The sequence below is a fragment of the Mastigoproctus giganteus genome, chromosome 9 (genome assembly GCF_048544385.1).
Source record: "Mastigoproctus giganteus isolate SK-2022 chromosome 9, ASM4854438v1, whole genome shotgun sequence".
NCBI classification, from domain to species: Eukaryota; Metazoa; Arthropoda; class Arachnida; order Uropygi; family Thelyphonidae; genus Mastigoproctus; species Mastigoproctus giganteus.
Genome location: NC_143583.1, coordinates 94,730,934 through 94,755,535, shown reverse-complemented (window position 1 = coordinate 94,755,535; position 24,602 = coordinate 94,730,934). Strand labels below are relative to the sequence as shown.

Sequence of the window (24,602 nt, the reverse complement as noted above, 5' to 3'; positions counted from 1 at the left end):
AGGAAGTAAGCAGGCCCTTAGCCATGATTACGAAGGTATCCTTGAATTCAGGGGAGATCCCCATTGAAGATGTGTGCAAATGTATCATCGATTCACAAAGGGAGATCAAAAAGTGACACGAGTAATTACAGACGTGTTAGTTTAACTTCTGTTCCAGGGAAAATAATGGAGTCACTGGTTAAAGAAGCACTGCAGGATCAACTAGACAAGACTGCAGTTATAGTTCAGACATGGGTTTGTTAAGGGAAAATCTTGTCTAACCAATTTGATTGGATACTACAATGTGGTCATGAAGAAAGTGGATGAAAAAAATTATTTTAGCATTAGCATTAGTAGAGGCATTTGATGCAAGAAAGCAAGCTTATGCAGCATCAGACAAAAAAAAAAGAAAAAAAAAAAAAAAGCCCACTTCCACTTCACCCCTCTGTTCATTCAAAATACCTGTCCAGCTGAGCCTTAAACTTATTTAGGCTATCAACCTCCACTACAAGGGATGGAAGTCTGTTCCACCAACCAACCACCCGCTGCCTAAAGGCAAATTTCCGCACGTCTATCCTACATCTGTCTTTCCTCAATTTGAATTTATGCCCTCTCAGGTGATTTTTCTGAGCTAGAGGAAGAATCCCATCAGCATTGAGCATGCTCAAACCATTCAAGGCTTTATACACCTCTATCAGATCACCTCGCTGGTGCCTAGTCTCCAGACACTGTAATTTGCAAAACTTAAGCCTTTCTTCGTAAGAGCACCCCTTTGTTCCATTCACTAATCTTGTTGCCCTTCTCTGTACTCGTTCCAGCAGCTCTACATCCTTCTTGAAATGAGGCCTCCAGACCTGTATACAGTACTCTAGGTGTGGCCTGACCATTGCCTTATACAATGGAATAATCACCTCCTTATCCCTGCAGGAAAAATTTATGTATATCATTGACAATACTCCATGAGCTACTCTTGCAGCCCGTCTGCACTACTCAGAGAACTTCATATCTACCTGCACAACCACCCCCAAGTCCCTTTCATTCACTACCACTGTCAGTGTAGTACCACAGAGTTGATACGTTGCTCTGGGGTTGCTGTTTCCCATGTGTAGCACTTTACATTTGTCAATGTTAAACTTCATTTGCCACCTCTCAGCCCATCTGCTCAACCTTTCCAGATCCTGTTGCAGTAGCATAGTGTCAGTAGTGTCCTTGACAACCCTGCCAACCTTTGTATCGTCTGCAAACTTGGACATTAAGCTTGATATACCATCATCAATATCATTTATAAATACAGAAAACAATAATGGACCCAACACTGAGCCCTGAGGGTCTCCACTAATAACATTAGTCCACGATGAGCAGTGTCCATTGATTACCACTCTCTGTCTTCTCCCCCTCAACCACCCCTTTATCCATAGCAGCAATTTGCCTCCAATGTCACACTGCTCCAATTTGTGTAGCAGTCTTCCATGTGCAACAGTATCAAAAGCCTTTCTAAGATCCAAGTATATAATATCAAAGCTATTCCCTGCATCCAGTTCTTTTGTGACTGCATCATAGTATCCAATCAAATTGGTCAGGCAAGACTTCCCCTTAACAAAACCATGCTGTGTCCGAGCTATAACTAAAGTCTTGTCTAAATGATCCTGCAGTGCTTCTTTATCCAGTGCCTCCATTAATTTTCCTGGAACAGAAGTTAAGCTCACAGGTCTATAATTACTTGTGTCAGCCTTTGATCCTCCTTTGTGAATTGGGGTCACATTTGCACATTTCCAGTCTATGGGTACCTCCCCTGAATCCAAGGAAGCTCTCATAATTATGGCTAAGGGTTTGCTTACTTACTTTGCTGCCTCCTTTAATATAACTGGATAGATCCCATCCACCCCCGGGTGCCTTTCTTGTGTTTATCTTCAACAGTTTCTCCTCCACTTTACTCCCAGTTATTTCAAGATTCTCTAGCTTACTGCTAGAGTTGAATACACCTCTGGCATTCCCCTCGCTGAATAACTCCGCATGTGTGAATGTCGATGCAAAATATTCATTTAGTTTGTTAGCTACCTGAGCAGGATCATCAACAGTTGACCCATCAATATCAAGTGGACCAATCTGATTCATCCCCTTCCTTCTAGGGTTTACATAAGTAAAGAACTCTTTGCTGTTTTTCTTTGCATCCCTTGCCAAGGATTTCTCGTAATCTGCCTTCGCCTGCCTAACCTCCTTTGTAACTTGGTTGCATATCAACTTGTATCTATCATAGGCTTCTGTGTCATGTGTTAATTTGTAAATATCCCATGCATTTTTCTTCCCTGCCATATGCCTCATTAGTTCATCTGACATCCATTTTGGCCTAAACCTTGAACAATATTTCTTAGTTGGTATGTAAAGCCTAGTAGCTTCCAAGATAAGTTCTTTGAATGTTTCCCATTTTGAATTTGCTGTTGGTAACATCATCAGTTGGTCCCACTGTATAGAATTTAAATACTGTCTCAGTTCATCGTAGTCGCCTTTACGGAAGCAATAACCCTTCCCTTTACCCCTAATGGTAGTTACCTCTTTGAGTAAATCCCACTTCAGCACACTGTGATCACTGCCACCTAGTGGTTCATTTATCTGCAGATTCTTAATGCATGAAGAATCACTGCTGATAATCAAATCAAGAGTATTACTCCCTCTAGTTGCCTCCCGAACATGCTGATGTAGAAAACAATCATCCAATAAATCCACAAAAGCCTTGCTAGTGTGCGAGTGACCAACCCACAAATTCCAGTCAATATCTGGGAAATTAAAATCCCCCATTATAAGACTCTCTGATTTACTGGCCCACTCTATTTCCCTGTACAGTCTCTTATTATACTCATCAGAGTCATTAGGCCTATAGCACACTCCTACTCTCAATTTTGATCTCCCAATGCTTATGTCACACCAAACTGACTCAACACTGCATTGTCCAGCGATGTCGACTGGCTTCACTTCCTTGGTTTTTATGTGTTTCTTAACCAATAGCATAACCCCTCCCCCCCTTTCTATCCTGTCTATCCTTTCTGTAGACGTTGTACTCCCCAAATTGCAGTTCTGCATCCCTTATATCTGTGTGACACCACATCTCTGATATCCCAACAATATCTGCCTTTGATGTTTTGAGCAATACCTCAAATTCATCAAATTTATTTACTAAACTACTAGCATTGGTGTACACGCAAGTATACCTGCACCTGTTTCTATTCTTAGCTACCCTAACACAACCCATGTGTTTAATTGTACCGCAATGGCTCCTAGCAGTCTCTGAAATATCATGCATCTTGTTTTTCAGGCTTCTGCTCATTCTAATAGAAGCAGTGCAAGACTCTCTTTCACCTCTGGCAGTGGCTACTGTCAATCTATTGGTCTTTGTCTCCCCCCAAGCTAGCAGTTTTCCGACCCACCTAACACTGCCTCGATAGCATCAGCAAATATTCTTGCACCCTTTCTATTTAAGTGTATCCCATCCCTGTAGAAGCAATCTCTCCTGTTAACAAGTACAGTCCAGGCTGAAAAAAATTCTACCCCTTGAGCCTTGCACAATCTTTCCAGGGCCGAATTGATCGACAAGGCTCTCATCATATACTCCCTCCTATCGTGTCTGGGCAGAATTGCAGACACTTTCAAATTCAACCCTAATTCTCGGCTTTTGTTCAACAGTGACCTGTACTTGTTAAGTAATTCTGCCGGTCTCCTACTCTTAATATTATTAGTGCCAACGTTTACAACTATCACCTTTTGTGCCCTTAAAAGATGATATTCGCTCTACAACGTCATCAACCTTTGCTCCTGGCAGACATACCCTGGTCCTGTTCCACCTATCCTTTTTACAAAGCATGTTCCCCCGTTTCCCTGACAATAGAGTCACCAACAACTACTAGTTCCTTTGGGACAAGCGCATTCTGCCTTGGGGGTGGTCTCTGTGTCACGTGATGCCCAAGTGCAAGCTCTGGCGTTGATGTGGGCAGCTGAGAGCTTGATGGGCCCCTCAATTTGTTTCTTCGAGGGCATCCACCCTGTCCTTCAAGCTCTCATATAGGCCCACAAGAATGCTGAGTTGTTGATCTGCTGGGAGGATATTTTGTTATCTTATACTTAGATTTTAAGAAAGCTTTTGATACTGTTGCATATTTAGCATTAGCATTAGTAGAGGCATAGGATGCAAGAAAGCAAGCTTATTCAGCATCAGCCAAAAAAAAAAAAAAAACACACCACTCCCATTTCACCCCTCCGTTCGCTCGAAATACCTGTCCAGTTGAGCCTTAAATTTGTTTAGGCTATCAACTTCAACAACAAGTGATGGAAGTCGGTTCCACCAACCAATCACCCGCTGGCCAAAGGCAAATTTCCGCACATCTATCCGACATCCGTCCTTCCTCAATTTGAATTTATGCCCTCTGAGCTGATTATTCTGAGCAAGATGAAGAATCCCATTGGCATTGAGCATGCTCAAACTATTCAAAGCCTTATACACCTCTATCAGATCACCTCGCCGGTGCCTAGTCTCCAGACTCTGTAATTTGCAAAACTTAAGCCTTTCTTCGTAAGAGCAACCCTTTGTTCCATTCACTAATCTTGTTGCCCTTCTCTGTACCCGTTCCAGCAGCTCAACATCCTTCTTGAAATGAGGCCTCCAGACCTGTATACAGTACTCAAGATGTGGCCTAACCATTGCCTTATACAAGGGAATAATCACCTCCTTATCCCTGCTAGAAACATTCCTGTATATCATTGACAAGACACCATGAGCTACTCTTGCAGCTCGTCTGCACTGCTCAGAGAACTTCATATCTGCCTGCACAATTACCCCCAGGTCCTTTTCATTCTCCACCACTGTCAGTGTAGTACCGCAGAGTTGATACGTTGCTCTGGGGTTACTGTTTCCCATATGTAGTACTTTACATTTGTCAATGTTAAACTTCATTTGCCACCTTTCAGCCCATCTGTTCAACCTTTCCAGATCCTGTTGCAGCAGCATAGCGTCTGTGGTGTCCTTAACAACCCTGCCAACCTTTTTATCATCTGCAAACTTGGACATTAAACTTGATATCCCATCATCAATATCATTCATAAACACCGAAAACAACAACGGACCCAACACTGAACCCTGAGGAACTCCACTAATAACATTAGTCCACGTTGAGCAGTGTCCATTGATTACCACTCTCTGTCTTCTGCCACTCAACCATCCCCTTATCCATAGCAGCAATTTGCCTCCAATGCCACACTGCTCCAATTTCTGCAGCAGTCTTCCATGTGCAACAGTATCAAAAGCCTTTCTAAGATCCAAATATATAATATCAAAGTTATTCCCTGCATCTAGTTCTTTTGTGACTGCATCATAGTATCCAATCAAATTGGTCAGGCAAGACCTGCCCTTAACAAAACCATGCTGCATCTGAGCTATAACTGAATTCTTGTCTAGATGATCCTGCAGTGCTTCTTTAACCAGTGCCTCCATTAATTTACCTGGAACAGAAGTTAAACTAACAGGTCTATAATTACTTGTGTCAGCCTTTGATCCTCCTTTGTGAATTGGGGTTACATTTGCACATCTCCAGTCTATGGATACCTCCCCTGAGTCCAAGGAAGCTCTCATAATTATGGCTAGAGGTTTGCTTACTTCCTTTGCTGCCTCCTTTAATATAACTGGATAGGTCCCATCCACCCCAGGTGCCTTTTTTATGTTTATCCTCAACAATCTCTCCTCCACTTTCCTCTCAGTTATTACAAAATCATCCAGCTCACTGCCAATGTTTACTTTACCTACATCATTCTCCTTCCTGAATAACTCCTCATGCGTGAATGTCGATGCAAAATACTCGTTTAGATTGTTAGCCACCTGAGCAGGATCTTCAACTGTTGAACCATCAATATCCAGTGGACCAATCTGATTCATCCCTTTCCTTCTTGAGTTTAAATAGGTAAAGAACTCTTTTCTGTTTTTCTTTGCATCCATTGCCAAGGATTTTTCGTAGTCTGCCTTTGCCTGCCTAATCTCCTTTGTGACTTGGTTACAGACCAACTTATATCTATCATAGGCTTCCATGTCACCCATTAATTTGTATGTATCCCATGCATTTTTCTTCTCTGCCACATGTCTCATTAGTTCATCTGACAACCATTTAGGCCTAAACCTTGAACAATATTTCTTAGCTGGTATGTAAAGCCTGGTAGCCTCCAAGATTAGTTTCTTGAATGCTTCCAATTTTGAGTTTGCTGTTGGTAACATCATCAGTTGGTCCCACTGTATAGAATTTTAATACTGTCTCAGACCATCATAGTCGCCTTTACGAAAACAAAAACCCTTCCCTTTACCTCTGATGGTAGTTACCTCCTTGAGTAAATCCCACCTCAACACACTGTGATCACTGCCACCTAGTGGTTCATTTATCTGCAGATTCTTAATGCATGAAGAATCACTACTGATAATCAGATCAAGAGTATTGCTCCTTCTTGTTGCCTCACGAACATGCTGATGTAGAAAACAATCATCCAATAAATCCACAAAAGCCTTGCTAGTGTGCAAGTGACCAACCCACAAATTCCAGTCAATATCTGGGAAATTAAAATCCCCCATTATAAGACTCTCTGATTTACTGGCCCACTCTATTTCCCTGTACAATATCTTATTATACTCATCAGAGTCATTAGGCCTATAGCACACTCCTACTCTCAATTTTGATTTCCCTATGCTTATATTACACCAAACTGACTCGACACTGCCCTGTCCATCGATGTCGACTGGCTTCACTTCCTTGGACTTTATGTGTTTCTTAACTAATAGCATAATCCCTCCTCCCCTCCTGTCCTGTCCTGTCTATCCTTTCTATACACATTGTATTCCCCAAATTCCAGTTCCGCATTCCTTATATCTGTGTGACACCACGTCTTTGATATCCCAACAATATCTGCCTTTGATGTTTTGAGCAATACCTCAAATTCATCAAATTTATTTACCAAACTCCTAGCATTGGTGTACACGCAGGTATACACGCACCTGTTTCTATTCTTGGCTACCCTAACACAACCCATGTGTTTAGTTGTACCGCAATGACTACCAGCAGTCTCTGAAATATCCTGCATCTTGTTTTTCAGGCTTCTGCTCATTTCAATAGAAGCAGTGCAAGAATCACTTCCACCTCTGCCAGTGGCTACTGTTAATCTATTAGTCCTTGAATCCCCCCCAACTAGCAGTTTTCCGACCCACCTAACACTGCCTTGACAGCATCAGCAAAAATTCTTGCACCCTTTCTATTTAAGTGTATCCCATCCCTGTAGAAGCAGTCTCTCCTGTTAACAAGTACAGTCCAGGCTGAAAAAAATTCTACCCCTTGAGCCTTGCACAATCTTTCCAGGGCCGAATTGATCGACAAGGCTCTCATCATATACTCCCTCCTATCGTGTCTGGGCAGAATTGCAGACACTTTCAAATTCAACCCTAATTCATGGCTTTTTTTCAACAGTGACCTGTACTTGCTAAGTAATTCCGCCGGTCTCCTACTCTTAATATCATTTGTGCCAACGTGTACAACTATATCACCTTTTGTGCCCTTAAAAGATGATATCCGCTCTACAACATCATCAACCTTTGCCCCTGGCAGACATACCCTGGTCCTATTCCACCTATCCTTTTTACAACGCATGTTCCCCGCTTCCCTGACAATAGAGTCACCAACAACTACTAGTTCATGTGGGACCAGTGCATTCTGCCTAGGGGGCTGCCTCTGCGTTGCCTGATGACCAAGTGCAAGCTCTGGCGTTGATGTGGGCAGCTGAGAGCTTGATGGGCCCCTTAATTTATTTCCTTCGAGGGCATCCACCCTGTCCTTCAAGCTCTCATAAACGCCCATAACAACGCTGAGTTGTCACCTGATTTCCTTGCACTCCTTACATCGTGCACACACAAAGACATCCCCCTTGGCAGTATCATGTCCTGTACCCGACTGCTCCGCAAACATCAAGCAAACAGTGCATTTTAAAAGACTGCGATTCAGAGGGCAACTGCCCCCCTCAGTTCTCCCCTGAACCACAGCACTCCCATTAGCTTGAGCCTTTTGCTTTGCTGCTCTGGTCTGAGTCATGATTCCAATTTAATTCAATAAAATTTCAAAACAAAATTAAAATCCTTAAGTTATATCCCAAAACAGTTATAACGCTATATTTATTTTTTCGGTATCTGTTTTCTACGATTTCCCTTTATATAACTTCCGTATCACGTGTACCACTATAGTTATGTATTAATTATTTGTTACGATTAAGTCGTTATATATATATATAGAGTTAAAAGTACAATTTAATTGAAAATAAAGTTTATCAAGATTAATAGATTTAATGATTAATTGACAATATTATATTATGCACTATACTACACTAAGCTTATGCTATCGTGTAAAAATGGCGCAAATTCACGAACGGTACTTCTACGGACTCGTAAGTATTGATTAGCTTCCAAATCTCGCTATCTCAATTTAGAATAAACTAAGGATCCTGCCTAGGTCTATAATCTACTTATAGAAGATAATTTAATATAACTATTGATTAATATATCAACTAAATTTTGTTTAAAAAAAAAGACCTCTCGTTCAATTTGTAACACGTGGATTTGATACCGTTACCGATACTAAGTAATACCTACAAAATCTCTGTCTAAGTTAAACTTTAAACTAAGTATCGTAACTAGGAATATAAAGCTACTCTAGAAATAAGTTAATATGACAATTTAAGCTAATAAATCAGAAAATAAATCAGGAAAAACTTCTCTGTTCCAAGAGCGTAAAAGAGCTTCGTCCGCACAGGCTACTCTCGTACCCAGTTTTTGGAAGACTACTGTAAAAATTAGAGCAGTACAGCATTAAGGGAAAGTTGCTGCTATGGAAAAAGGGGTGATTGAGTGGGAAAAGACAGAGTGGTAATCAATAGACACTGCTCCTCATGGACTAATGTTATTAGTGATATCCCATAGGGACCATGTTGGGCCCATTGTTGTTATCTATATTTATCAATGATACTGATGAAGGCTTAATCAGGCTTAATGTCCAAGTTCGCAGACAATACGAAGGTTTGTAAGGTTGTTAATGACAGTAAGGACGGTATGCTACTGCAACAGGATCTGGAAAGGTTGAGCAGATGGGACGAGCGGTGACAACTGAAGTTTAACATCGACAGATGCAAAGTACTATATATGGGTAGCACTAACTCCAGAGTAACATACCAACTGTGTGGTACTACACTCAGGTAGCAGAGAATGAAAAAGACCTGTGGGTAATTGTGCAGTCAGATATGAAGTTTACTGAGCAGTGCAGACAGGCTGCAAGAGTAATTCATGGAGTCTTGTCAATGATATATATAAGAATTTTGATAGCAGAGATAAGGTGGCGATTATTCTCTTTTATAAGGTAATGGTCAAGCCACACCTTGAGTACTGCATACTTTGATCCCAAGAAATCCAAGTGAGAGTGTAAGTAATGGAGCTTGAATGATATTCTACATCCCTTTTTTCGCATAATTTTCAATCAACTTGTCAAGTAGTTATTTATAATCCTCACTCTTAATGTTACCAAAAAGCCATTCACTATTAAGCAACATGACTGCCAAGCATATCACTCAGAATCAATCATTTTGCTTTCTTGTTCTTGTGATGACAACATCTGCTTTAGTTGAGGACTAATAAGTATTCCACCTTTTACTTCTGCATCAGACAATTTTCAAACCACAGACTGTATATACTTAAAGGTGTACTCCAGTGGACCCTGGCACATCCACAGTGTTTGCTACATTGTGTGTGTGTGTGTGTGTGTGTGTGTGTGTGTGTGTGTGTGTGTGTGTGTGTGTGTGTGTGTGTGTGTGTGTGTGTGTGTGTGAGAGAGAGCTGGGACCAAGTAGATTCTACTCTTTTAAACAAGGTGTCAGAACACTACATTGGAACTGATAAGACCTAAGTCCCTCACTAAGTCAACAAATTCTTGCTGATCAGAATTAGAAAATGTGGCAATTACTTTACATTAGCATTAGCAAAGGCACATGATGAAAGAAAGCAAGCTTATATAGCATCAGCCAAAAAAAAAAAAAAAAACCCCTTATTTCACCCATCAACTCACTCCAAATGTTTGTCTAGTTCTGTCTTGAATCTATTTAAGCTATCAATATCTACGACAGATGGAAGTTTGTTCCAGCAATCAACCACCTGCAGGCTAAAGGCAAACCTCCGCACATCTATCCTACATCTGTCTTTACTCAATTTGAATTTATGTCCTCTCAGGTGATTATTCTGAGCAAGAGGAAGAATCCCGTCAGCATTGAGCATGCTCAAACCATTCAAAGTTTTATACACCTCAATCAGATCACCTTGCAGGTACCTAGTCTCCAGACACTGTAATTTGCAAAACGTAAGCCTTTGTTCCATTCACTAACCTTTTTGCCCTTCTCTGTACTTGTTCCAACAGCTCTACATCCTTCTTAAAATGAAGCCTCCAGACTTATATATAGTATTCAAGATGTGGCCTGACCATTGCTTTAAACAAGGGGATAATCACCTCCTTATCCCTACTAGAAAAATTCCTGTATATCATTGACAAGACACCATAAGCTAGTCTTGTAGACCATTGGCACTGCTCAGAAAACTTCAATTTTCATTCTCTACCACTGTCCGTGTAATACCACACAGTTGATACGTTACTCTGGGGTTACTGCTTCCCATATGCAGTACTTTACATTTGTCAATGTTAAATTTCAGTTGCCACCTCTCGACCCATCTGCTCAACTTTTCTAGATCCTGTTGCAGCAGCGTACTGTCATTAGTGTCATTAACAACCCTGCCGACCTCCATATCATCTGCAAACTTGGACATTAAGCCTGTCCAAATATCATTAATGAATACAGAAAACAGCAATGAACCCAACACAATCCTGGGAGACTCCATTAATAACACTAGTCCACGAAGAGCAGTGTCCATTGATTACCACTCTCTGTCTTCTCCCACTCAACCATCCTTTTATCCATAGCAGCAATTTGCCTCCAATGCCACACTGCTCCAATTTGTGCAGCAGTCTTCCATGTGCAACAATATCAAAAGCCTTTCTAAGATCCAAATATGTAATATCAAAATTATTCTTTGCATCCAGTTCCTTTGTGACCACATCATAGTATCCAATCAAATTGGTCAGACAACAAGACTTCCCTTTAACAAACCCATGCTGTGACCGAGCTATAAATGAAGTCTTGTCTAGATGATCCTTCAGTGCTTCTTTAACCAGTGTCTCCATTAATTTTCCTGGAACAGAAGTTAAACTAACAGGTCTGTAGTAGTAGTAGTAGTAGTAGTAGTAGTGGTAGTGGTGGCACATGATGCAAGAAAGCAAGTGTAGGAGCTTATGCAGCATTAGCCAAAAAAAAAAAAAAAAAAATCACACCATTCCCTCCAAATGCCTGTCCAGCTCCTCCTTAAATTTATTTAACCTATCAACTTCCACAACGACAGATGGAAGTTTGTTCCAGCAATTAACCACCCGCTGGCTAAAGGCAAATTTCCGCACATCTATTCTACATCTGTCCTTTCTTAATTTGAACTTATGTCCCCGTAGGTTGGTAATCTGAACAAGTGGAAGGATCCCATCAGAATTCAGCGTGCTCAACCCATTCAAGGCCTTATAGACCTCAATCAGATCACCGCACAGGTGCCTAGTCTCCAGCCACTGCAATTTGCAGAACTTAAGCCTCTCTTGGTAAGAGAATCTCTTCATTCCCCTCACCAATTGTGTTGCTCTTCTCTGTACACGCTCAAGCAAATCTACATCCTTCCTAAAATGAGGCCTCCCGACCTGTACGCAGTACTCAAGGCGTGGCCTGACCATTGCCTTATACAGAGGGACAATCACCTCCTTTTCCCTGCTAGCAAAATTCCTATATATCATTGACAAAACCCCATGACCCGCCCTAGCAGCCTGTCTGCACTGCTCAGAAAACTTCATATCTGACTGCACAATTACTCCCAGGTCTTTTTCATTTTCTACCACCGTAAGTGTAGTACCACACAGTTGGTACGTTTCTCTCGGGTTACTTCTACCCATATGCAGTACTTTGCATTTGTCAAGGTTGAACTTCAGTTGCCACTTCTTAGCCCATCTGCCCAAATTTTCTAGATCCTGTTGCAGTAGCACACTGCCATTACTGTCATTAACAACCCCCAGGCGCCTCCGTAGCCAGGTGGGAAGGAGCAGCAGTGCGTAGCACACGCTTCTTGATTAGACCGGGGTTCGAGCCCGTCACCACCAAATACGGAGGATGCGGAAAGGTTAAGGAATGACCGCCGCATATCCTGGAGCAATATGGCCTTAGTTGCTAATGCTCCTAAAAACCAAACAACAACAACAACAACAATTAACAACCCTGCCAACCTTTGTGTCATCTGCAAACTTCGACATTAAGCCTGATATACCTTCATCAATATCATTGATAAATACACAAAACAACAGTGGACCCAACACCGAACCCTGTGGGACTCCACTAATAACATTAGTCCACGAAGAGCAGCACCCATTGATTACCACCCTCTGTCTTCTCCCACTTAACCATCCTTTTATCCATTGTAGCAACTTACCCTTAATACCATTCTGCTCCAATTTGTACAGTAGTCTTCCATGCGCAACAGTGTCAAAAGCTTTCCTGAAATCCAAGTATATGATATCAAAATTATTTTTTGCATCCAGTTCCTTTGTGACCACATCATAATAACCAATCAAATTTGTCAGACAAGACTTTCCCTTAACAAACCCATGCTGTGTTTGAATTATTGCTGCAGTCTTTTCTAGATGATCCTGCAATGCATCTTTAACCAGCGACTCCATTATTTTACCCGGAACAGAAGTTAAACTAACTGTAATTACTTGTGTCGCCCTTTGGTCCTCCTTTGTGAATTGGGGTCACATTTGCACATCTCCTATCCATGGGTAGGAGTCCTCAATTTGAATTTATGCCCTCTCAGGTGATTATTCTGAGCAAGAGGAAGAATCCCATCAGCATTGAGCATGCTCAAACCATTCAAGGTTTTTATACACCTCAACCACTATACAGTCAAAGTCACAAATTGCTGGTCTCAAAATATATTTAATTTTTATGAAAACAATTTGCTTACATAAACATCCATGTACAATATTATTTTCAAATACCTCCCCTAAGTCCAAGGAAAGTCTCTTGAACAAGCTTTTGAGATGTAATCCCAATTGTCCAGTTCATCAGAGTTATCATCGAATTCTGAAGACTTTTCTCTGAAAGATGGATTGAGAATTGGCAGAACTTTATAGTGTGGTACTGGAACAATAAAGGATAGTATGTGGGACCCACTATGGCTTTTTGAATAACAGAAGTTTTAAACTTGGATATATCCAATATACAAAAATAGTAGTCATCATGATACAGCAAAAAGATATAGCAAAGATATTGCAAAGATTCAAGGTATAGCAAAATGCATAAACTTATGACTACCATGAAATCATTCCTCTAATATTGACCTGCAGTCAACACAGCAGAAATTAGCATTAGCATTAGCAGAGGCATTTGATGCAAGAAAGCAAGCTTATGCAGCATCAGCCAAAAAAAAAAAAAAAAAAAACCACTTCCACTTCACCCCTCTGTTCGTTCAAAATACCTGTCCAGCTGAGCCTTAAACTTATTTAGGCTATCAACCTCCACCACAAGGGATGGAAGTCTGTTCCACCAACCAACCACCCGCTGGCTAAAGGCAAATTTCCGCACGTCTATCCTACATCTGTCTTTCCTCAATTTGAATTTATGCCCTCTCAGGTGATTATTCTGAGCTAGAGGAAGAATCCCATCAGCATTGAGCATGCTTAAACCATTCAAGGCTTTATACACCTCTATCAGATCACCTCGCTGGTGCCTAGTCTCCAGACACTGTAATTTGCAAAACTTAAGCCTTTCTTCGTAAGAGCACCCCTTTGTTCCATTCACTAATCTTGTTGCCCTTCTCTGTACTCGTTCCAGCAGCTCTACATCTAAATGTCAACACAGCCTATAACTTTTCATTGTATTGATCATCCAGAGGCATTCCAAAATAGATTTCATATACTCTACAGAACTAGATTTCAACAATGATGTTATGGTTCACCTGTTTCAAACTGATATAATATCCACAAATACAGCATAATGAGCCTAGAGATAACATAATTTTGTTAAACAGAGCAAACTGCAAAAAAAAAAATAACAATAATAAATAAATAAATAAATTATTATACAAATGCTATAGCCTTTACTGGTATACATCAGAGGTTTCCAAAGTGTGGGGAGGGTACACTGTGTTTTTTATTTGGCGGGGGTGGGGGGGGCTTGTTTTCATGAAGTACTTTTTTTTTTTTTTTTTTAACAAAATATAGAGACAGACTATCCCATTAATCCAAGCATGAAGTGTTATTTTATTTATTTCTGTTATTTGTATTTCATTTCTTTGAAATCACATTTATATATATTAAGTATGTATATTCATAGCTGAATTTCAGGTCAAATCTGTTTATCTGCACTTGTTCTGGAACTTGGGGGGAGGGATGAGATTTATGAAAAAGTTTAAGGGGGACTCAAGGTATAAAAGTTTGAGAGCCTCCGGCATACAGAGTATTGCCATGCACTTATGTGTAATACATATCATTATCACAAAAGTATAAAACTTTCAATTGCTGCCAAGATAGTGAAACTACAGAAAATCCAATGACACCACTGGACTCAACACGAAATTGGTTAAACCAAAAAAAAAAGGCTTTTTTTTTTTTTTTTTTTTTTTGTTCAACCAGCCTTTTTTTTTTGGTTTAACCAATGGAACACATTTCATATTACTTCTTCCCAGGAAAAATTCCTTCCTTTTTTCCCACTGCTGCAGAATATAGTGATATCTGTTGCCTTACTGCCCCACATACATAGAGAACAATAGTATTTTCTGAAACCTCCTTGTAGACCAGCAAGTAATTGACTTATTATAAGGCCGACCGGGCTAGCCGGGTGGGCAAAGTGCTTGCCTGGCAACCCACAGGTCGCGGGTTCGATTCCCGCCTCGGGCTTGGATCAAAGTACTGCAAAAACCTTGGGAGGTGCATTATGGCCACAGATGCCTATGCGCCAACAACTACCAAAAAAAAAAAAAAAAAAAAAAACTTATTATAAGAGAGAATGTCTGCTAGGGGCAAAAGTAGATGACGTTGTAGAGCAGTTTTATCACCTTTTAAGGGCACAAAAGGTGATATTCTTGTATACAATGACACTAATGCTATTCAGAGTAGGAAATCAGAGGAATCCCTTAACAACTACAGGGCAATGTTGAGAAAAAAAAAAAGTCACAAGTTATGATTGAATTTTAAAGTGTCTTCAATTCTGCACAGACATGATAAGAGGGAGTATATATTGAGAGCCCCGTCAATCAATTTGGCATTGGAGAGAATGTGAAAGGCTCATGAGATAGAATTTTTCTTAGTGTGGCCTGTACATGTTAACAGGAGAGACATGTTTTTACAGGGATGGGATATACTTAAATAGAAGAGGTGCAAGATTTGCTGATGCTATCAAGGTATATTACCATAGGTGAGTTGGAACACTGCTAGGTTGGAGGGATACACAGACTAACAATAGCCACACGTGGAGGTGAGAATGATTCTTGCACTGCTTCTATTGAAACGAGCAGCAGCCTTGAAAGTAGCATGTGGGATTTCAAGGACTGCTGGGAATCATGTAAATACATGGGCTGTTAGGTAACAAAGGTTAAGAAGAGGTACAGGTATACTTGCATGTACACCAATGCTAGGAGCATAATAAATAAATTTTAAGAATTTGAAGTGCTAGCCATGACATCAAATGCAGACATTTTTGGGATGTCGGAGACGATAGTTCTGCATCCCTTATACTGTCACTCAGATATAAGGGATGCAGAACTTGAATATGCGAAGTACTATGTATATAGAAAGGACAGATAAGATGGGGGGGGGGGAAGGGCTATGCTCTTAGTTAAGAGCACATAAAATCTAAAGCAGTGATTATTCATGCATCAAGAATCTACAGATAAAAGAACCACTAGGTGGCAGTGATCACAGTGCACTGATGTGGGATTTACTTTAATATTTAATTACCATCAGGGATAAAGGGAAGGCTTTTAGCTTTCATAAAGGTGACTACAGTGGTTTCAGACAGTTTTTAAATTCTATACAGTGGGACCAACTGATGATGTTGCCAACTAAGAAATATTGTTCAAGGTTGAAGCAAAAATGGATGTCATATGAACTAATGAGGCTCATGACAGAGAAGAAAAATACACAGGATGCATATAAATTATCAGGAAGCAGAAGACTATGGTAGATATAAGCTAGTCTATAATCAAGTCACAAAGGAGGTTCCACAAGCAAAGGCAGATTATGAGAAACCTTTGGCAAAGGATGCAAAAAAAAAAAAAATAGCAAAGACTTCTTTACTTATATAAACTCTAAAAGAAAGGGGATGAATCAGATTGGTATGCTTGATGTCAATGGTTTGACTGTAGATAATCCTATTCAGACAGCTGAACAAACTGAATGGGCAATTTGCATCTACATTCACACATGAGAAATTCTATATGGAAGTGGAGAACAAAAACTTATTAAACTAACAGGGAGATAAATGATTTTGTAATAACTGAGAGAGAAGTAGAGAACAGAAGCTTATTAAACTCTAACAGGGAGCTAAATGATTTTGTAATAACTGAGAGGGAAGTGGAGGGAAAATTGTTGAAGTTAAACATAAAATAGGCACCCGGGGTGGATGGAATCTATCCAGTTATATTAAAGGAGGCGGCAAAGGAAGTAAGCAAACCCTTAGCCATAATTATGAGAGCATCCTTAGACTCGAAGGAAGTCCCAACTGACCGGAGATGTGCAAATGTATCTCCAATTCACAAAGTGGGATCAACGGGTGACACGGGTAATTACACACCTGTTAGTTTAACTTCTGTTCCGGGGAAAATAATTGAGTCACTGGTTCAAGAAGCACTGCAGGATCATCTAGACAAGACTGCAGTAATAATTCAGACACAGCATGTGTTTGTTAAGGGGAAGACTTGTCTAACCAATTTAATTGGATACTATTAGAATTAGCATTAGCACTAGTTGAGGCATATGACGCAAGAAAGCAAACCTAACAAACAGCTGCCAAAAAAAAAAAAAAAAAACCTTCCCCTTTCACCTATCCAGTCACTCCAAATGTTTGTCAAGTTGAGCCTTAAATTTATTTAAGATATCAACTTCCACAATAAGCGATGGAAGTCTGTTCTAGCAATCTACTACCTGCTGGCAAACTTCCACACATCTATTAGCAATAGTCGAGGCATGCAAGCAAGAAAGCAAGCTTATGCAGCATCAGACAAAAAAAAAAAAAAAAAAAAAAAAAAAACACGCTCCCATTTCACCCCTCTGTTTGTTCCAAATACCTGTCCAGCTCAGCCTTCAATTTATTTAGGCTATCAACTTCCACAACAAAAGAATGAAGTCTGTTCCACCAATCAACTACCCGCTGGCTAAAGGCAAACTTCCGAACATCTATCCTACAACTATCTTTCCTCAATTTGAATTTATGCCCTCTCAGGTGATTATTCTGAGCAAGAGGAAGAATCCCATCAGCACTGAACATGCTCAAACCATTCAAGGCTTAATAAACCTCAATCAGATCACCTCGTAAAACTGTTTATTCTACAACTGTCTTTCCTCAATTTGAATCTATGCACCCCTCAGGTTCTTAATCTAGGCAAGTGGAAGGATCCCAACAGCACTGAGCCTGCTCAAACTATTCAAGGCCATGTAAATCTCAATCAGATCACCTCACAGGTGCCTAGTCTCCAGATGTTGCAACTTCCAGAATTTAAGCCTCTCCTGGTAAGAGAACCCCTTTATTCCTCTCAGCAATCTTGTTGCCCTTCTCTGTACTCATTCTAGCAACTTTACATCCTTCATAAAATGAGGCCTTCAGACCTGTACGCAGTACTCAAGGTGTAGCCTGACCATTGCCTTATACAAAGGGATAATCACCTCCTTATCACTGCTAGCAAAATTCCTATACATCATTGACAAAACTCCATGAGTTTTGCTCTGGCAGCACATCTGCACTGCTCAGAGAACTTCATATCCGACTGCACAATTATCCCAGGTCTTTTTCATTCTCCGCCTCCCTGAGTGTAGTACTAAACATTTAGTACATTTCTCTCAGGTTACTGCTACCCATATCAGCCCATCTTCCTAACGTTTCTAGTTCCTGTTGCAGTATTTACTATTATTAACAACCCTGCCAACCTTTGTATCATCTACCAACTTGGACATTAAGCCTGATATACCTTCATCGATATCATTAATAAATACACAAAACAACAATGGGCCCAGCACCAAACCCTGGGGAACTCAACTAATAACATTAGTCCACGTAGAGCAGTGTTCATTTATTACCACTCTTTACTGTCTCCGAACTCAACCATCCATTTATCCAATGCAGCAACTTGCCCTTAATGCCATACCGCTCCAATTTATACAGCAGTTTTCCATGTGCAACAGTATCAAAAGCTTTCTTGAAATCCAAGTATATAATATCAAAATAATTTCTGCATCCAGTTCCTTTGTGACCACACTGTAGTATCCAATCAAATCGGTCCGACAAGACTTCCCCTAAACAAACCCATGCTGTGTCTGAACTATTACTGCAGTCTTGTCTAGGTGATCCTGCATCACTTCTTTAACCAGTGACCCCATTATTTTCCCCAAAACAGAAGTTAAACTAACAGGTCTATAATTATTTGTGTCACCCTTTGAATCCCCTTTGTGAACTGGGGATACATTTGCACATCTCCAGTCAGTGGAGACCTCCCCTGAATCCAATGATGCTCTCATAATTAAGGCTAAGGGTTTGCTTGCTTCCCTCGCTGCCTCCTAAAATATAACTGGATAGATTCCATCTGCCCCAGGTGCCTTTATATTTAACTTCAACAATTTCTCCTCCACTTTGCTCTCTGTTATTACAAAATCATTTAGCTCTCTGTTAGAGTTTATTAAACTTCTGTCCTATCCGTCCTTACAGAATTCCTCATGTGTGAATGTAGATGCAAAATACTCATTCAGTTTGTCAGATATCTGGGCAGAATTATCAAGTCGCACCACCAACATCAAGTGGACCACTCTGATTCATCCTCTTCCTTCTAAAGTTTACATAAGTAAAGAAGTCTTTGTTGTTTTTCTTTGCATTCTTTGCCAAGGATTTCTCTTAATGAGCCTTTGCTTGCATAATCTCCTTTGTGACTTGATTACAGACTAGCTTATATCTGCCATAGGCTTCTGTGTCACCTGGTAATTTATATGATGTGATCACAAAGGAAATGGATGTAAAAAATAATTTTGATATCATATACTTGGATTTTAGGAAAGTTTTTCATACTGTTGTACACGGAAGACTACTGTGCAAATTGAAGCAGTAAGGAATTAAGGATAAGTTGCTACAATGGATAATGGATGGTCGAGTGAGAGAAGACAGAATGGTAATCAATGACGCTGCTCTTCGTGGACTTGTGTTGTTAGTGGAGTTCACCAGGGTTCAGTGTTGGGCCCATTGTTGTTTTATATATTTATCAATGATATTGATGAAGGTATATCAGGCTTAATGTCCAAGTTTGCAGATGATACAAAGGTTGGTTGACTGTTAATGACAATAATGGCAGTGTGCTACTGCAACAGGATCTAGAAAAGTTGGGTAGATGGGCTGAGAAGTGGTAACTGAAGTTTAACATTGGCAAATGTAAAGTACTGCATATGGGTAGCAGTAACCCCCATAGAAATGTACCAACTGGGTGGCGTTACGCTCGGGGTAGTGGAGAATGAAAGAGACCTGGGGGTAATTGTGCAGTCAGATATGAAGTTTTCTGAGCTGTGCAGACAGGCTGCCAGAGTAAGTCACGGGATCTTGTCAATGATATATACTGGAATTTTGCTAGCAGGGATAAGGAGGTGAATATCACCATTTATAAGTCAATGATCAGGCCACACCTTGAGTACCACATACAGGTCTGGAGACCTTGTTTTAGGAAGGATGTAGAGTTGTTAGAAGGAGTACAGAGAAGTGCAACAAGACTGATGAGGGGAACAAAGGAGCCCTTTTACCAAAAAAGGCTTAAGTTCTGCAAATTGCAACGTCTGGAGACTAGACACCTGCAAGGTGATCTGATTGAGGTGTATAAAGCCTTGAATGGTTTGAGCAGGCTCAATGCTGATGGGATTCTTCCTCTTGCTCAGATTACAGACCTGAGGAGGTTTAAACTGAAACTGTGGAAACAGTGTCAAATAGATGTGTGGAAATTTGCCTTTAGCCAGTGGATAGTTGATTGCCAGAAACTTCCATCTGTCGTTGTGAAAGTTGGTAGCTTAAATAAATTCAAAGACGAAGTGGACAAACTTTTGGAGTGAATGAATGGGTGAAATGGGAAGGTTTTTTTTTTTTTTCTTTTTGGCTGATGCTGAATAAGCTTGTTTTCTTGCATCATATGCCTATTAATGCCAATGCTAACTACTGTTACTGAACTATGCTGCAAGCCTGCACTGACCAACATAGGGAAACTGACAAACTTCTGACAAATCTGGTGACTCTACAGACCAATTGTTTAACTAAACATATATCAACAATACACACCAACCATCAGAGCATTCTGTGCTGCACCCTACTGGTCATAGCCTTTTAGACCCCGTTTCTTTTTTAGATTTCACTGCTGAGTCTATTTTGCTGACCTCTGGTTATTCCTTCAAAGTGTATCTTTGACAATTTCTTAATAAAAAGATAATAATTAACAAACAGCATAAAGCAAGTTAATTGCAGGCACAACTGTGATATAATAATCACAGAAAACACCGCAGCACACCAACACACTTCATCATGTGTCACATGTTTATATAATATTCATTATCTTTTGTCAGAAAGTATGGAGTGCATGGAATAAGTTGCACTGCCAAAAAAAAAAAATCATTTTAACAAATTCAATGCTTTCATTTGTTATACTATGACCTAATAATGAAGAGTATACATATTTCTTGTTACAATGATTAATAATCATTCTGGTACTGTGAACTCTAGAAGAAAACAATTGTAAGAAAAGACAGGTAGCTATATTCAACTATAATGAATACAATATTGTGAAGAAGCAGTTATATTAATGATTTATATTTAAAAATTAGTTTGACCTAATAGTCTTCTAAAAAATGAATAAATAAACTTTGCAAAATTCATATGACAAATTGCATGGAAATAAGATTAATTTTATTTTAAATTAAGTTGAAAGTAAGAATAAACTTAAATAAACTAAGAATGAACTTAAAAAAGGAATGGTAATGAACATTACGAAAATACATGATTGCACTTAAAATTACTGCTTTAAATGTTATGTTATGTTATGTTATGTTATTTGGTTTTTAGGAGCATTAGCAACTAAGGCCATATTGCTCCGGGAATATGCGGTGGTCATTCCCTGACCTTTCCGCATTCTCCGTATTTGGTGGTGACGGGCTCGAACCCCGGTCTAATCAAGAAGCGTGTGCTACGCACTGCTGCTCCTTCCCACCTGGCTACGGAGGCGCACTGCTTTAAACCCACTTTATAACAACTATAAATAATAAGGAGCAATAAAATAAGCACAAAAAATTACTTTGAAACCTTAGTTTCATGAAGGAAATTAAATCCGTTCATATATTCAATTTAAGGCAAAAAAAGCACTTTATGCATGATGGCATCACTTTTTTATTTGAAACCAAAATAGAAGCTTAGATTTATGAAAATTCTGTAAGTCTTTTTAAATAATAGACAGATTAAAGATTCAGACTTTCTTAAATTTCAACATTTAAGTGCTAATTAGGCACTAATTTCAATAATACATAAATGATTAGAAGTAAATCAATATATAATTTAATTTTAATGTCTTATTTTACCTGTATATGTTTCATCATCTGTACAACTGCTAAGAAATACTTTTGGCACTCAAGGGCTGCCTGGAAATTACCAAGAGACAAATGTGATAACCCTAAATTACAATAGGCTCTTCCCATGCTCATTCTATCCTGCAAGTCTTTTGCCAATTCTAAATCTTGTTCATAGTAACGAATAGCCTCCTTTAAAAAAAATTGTAAAAATAATCATTAAAGGCTGATTATTGTTTATTTTCATTTCATATTTATTTTATTTTACATATAACAGAAACATTTTGTTAATTCCAAGCTGATTAGTGCAAAATTCACAGCTACAAATTAAATAATCTTAAAGCAGACAAGGATAGTCAAGTAAATTTAGGACAAACCTCCTAAGTTTTGCCCTAAAATCGGAAGTAGGGCGCACAGCCTCATTCTGTATGGAGCCATGAATAAACTAGATTTGTTGCTTAGTCCATTGATCTCATATTGTGGAGGTGCTCCAGCATGGTTACCTTGGTACGGCACTAATTTAAATAAAAAGCACTACTCCAATAGAGAGCCATACTGTTCCAGTTAATAAGTTCAATTTTTTTTTCTTAAATTAAGCTCAAATTTTGAGAAGAATGTAACATGGTTTTTCATCATGAATTAATTAAACGTGAACAATACTAATTAAACTACCTGATTTAATTAATCGAATTTAATTGTGAAAAAGTATTACATTAAACTCGCTCACAATATAATGGATTGCTATACAATTCTCACACAAGAGAATTGGATTTTGCATCCAGCAAAACAGACAAACTAACCAAAGAACATATGCAACTGACACGCAAATTACATTTGGAATGTATGAGTTGCTGCTCAGTTAACCCATAAATTAAACTTCCTGTTTGTTTTCTGTATTGGTGGACTCTGGAAAAAACTATAGCCAGAATGTTCTAATAATAGCTTTAGAGGCCTTGAGGAAACTGCACAGCAAAACCAAGCTGAGTGTGAAACAAGGCAGTTATTTCCTAGGGAAATGAAGAAAGATGATGTTGAAATATTGGCTGCCTCACATGATGAGATATTAACAAACAAAGAGCTTTCAGCTAGATAAATTGCGGCCAAAAAGGAAACAGAGGAAGACAAAGTAGAAACTCCTTCATCAAGAGCTCTTAAAGAACAGGATCTCGAATCAATTTTCAATAATTTAGAGGCAATAAAAGAAATTATTCAAATAAATGATAGAATCCCTAAATGAAGCAGTAAAGTGAGTAGAAGTTTAGAAAATTCTGTAAGATAATGGAAGAAGCTATATGCTGAAAAAAACAAAGGATTCTGCTTAACTGTAACTGAACACATTTTTCATCACCCTCTCCAAAGAAAGATGAAGCCCTCATCAAGTCCTGTGAAAGCACATAAAACACAGAAAACTCCACAAATAAATAATCAAATAGCTGAATAAATGAAGATAGAGTCCATCTGAATAATTTTAAAGCCTTTTTTGAAGCAAAAACTTCATCCATCTGAATAATTTTAAAGCCTTTTTTGAAGCAAAAACTTCATGTGAAAGTATTCTTTGCATTTTAATTGCTTCACTGAATATTCTTCTAATGATCTAAATATTATATTTTAAAGGACTTGAAGGGATATGAAAGCAATCTATCACCTACTAAAAACAGGTAAACATGGATTTAACTGCTCAAAATAGAGTAATATCAAAATATTTTTCAATGTTCAGGAACAAATTAGCTCTTTAAGAACTGTGTTTAATGGGGAAAAAATGCTTAATATGTTTTTTTGTTTAATATCCAGCACATGGAACCAATTAAGGATATAAATTAAGGAATATCTGCATCCTAATTTAGATAAATTAACTTTAATCAATAAGGTTAAGGTATTTAAGAGATCAGGACTGCAGCTCTAGTTAATAGTTTAACTAGAGCCACAGGCAGAGCTGAAAGTGATTCTTGCACTGCTTCTATTGGAAAATGCAGCAGCTTGGAAAGGTGCTGGGGGATTTCAGACCCTGCTGAGGGTCATCATGGAAGAAGCAAATACATGGGCTGTGTAAGGGTAACTAAGAATAAGAACATGTGCATGTACACTAATTCAGGGAACACTAAATAAATTTGAATTGATTAACTCATCAAATGCAGATGTTGTAGGGATAGCAGAGACATGATGTCACTCAGACGTAAGTAATGCTGAATTTGAATATGGGGGAGTACAATATATACAGGAAGGATAGACAGGACAGGAGGAATAAAGGAGTTATGCTCTTTGTTAAGAAGCATAATCAATCTAAGGAAGTGCATCCAATTGACATGGGTGACTAACAAAATGCTGAGTCAGTTTGGTGTGATATAAACACTGGGAAAACAAAATTGAGATTAGGAGTGTATTACAGGCCTAATGAATATGATGAGTAAACCAAACAGCTATACAAAGAAATGGAGTGGGCCAGTAAATCAAAATGTCTTATAATTGTGGATTTTAACTTTGTTGACTAACACACAAATTTCCATTCAAGGTGTTGACTGCAATTAATGGATTGGTTACTCACACAGTAGCAAGGCTTTTGAAGATTTCTTGCATGACTGTTTTCTATGGCAGAAGCACGTTAAACAGGCAACAAGAGGAAGAAATACTCTTTATCTGGTTATCAGCAGT

General features: G+C 39.1%; 1 protein-coding gene across 1 annotated transcript in view; it reads right to left on the bottom strand.

Annotated features, from left to right (window-relative positions):
• LOC150080557 (tetratricopeptide repeat protein 28) overlaps positions 1-24,602 on the bottom strand; it is a 305,395-nt gene that overhangs the window by 126,419 nt on the left and 154,374 nt on the right. Inside the window, exon 9 of the mRNA XM_090380734.1 lies at positions 21,966-22,145. Coding sequence (XP_090236860.1) covers positions 21,966-22,145 — 180 coding nt within the window. The remainder of the gene's footprint in view (positions 1-21,965; positions 22,146-24,602) is intronic.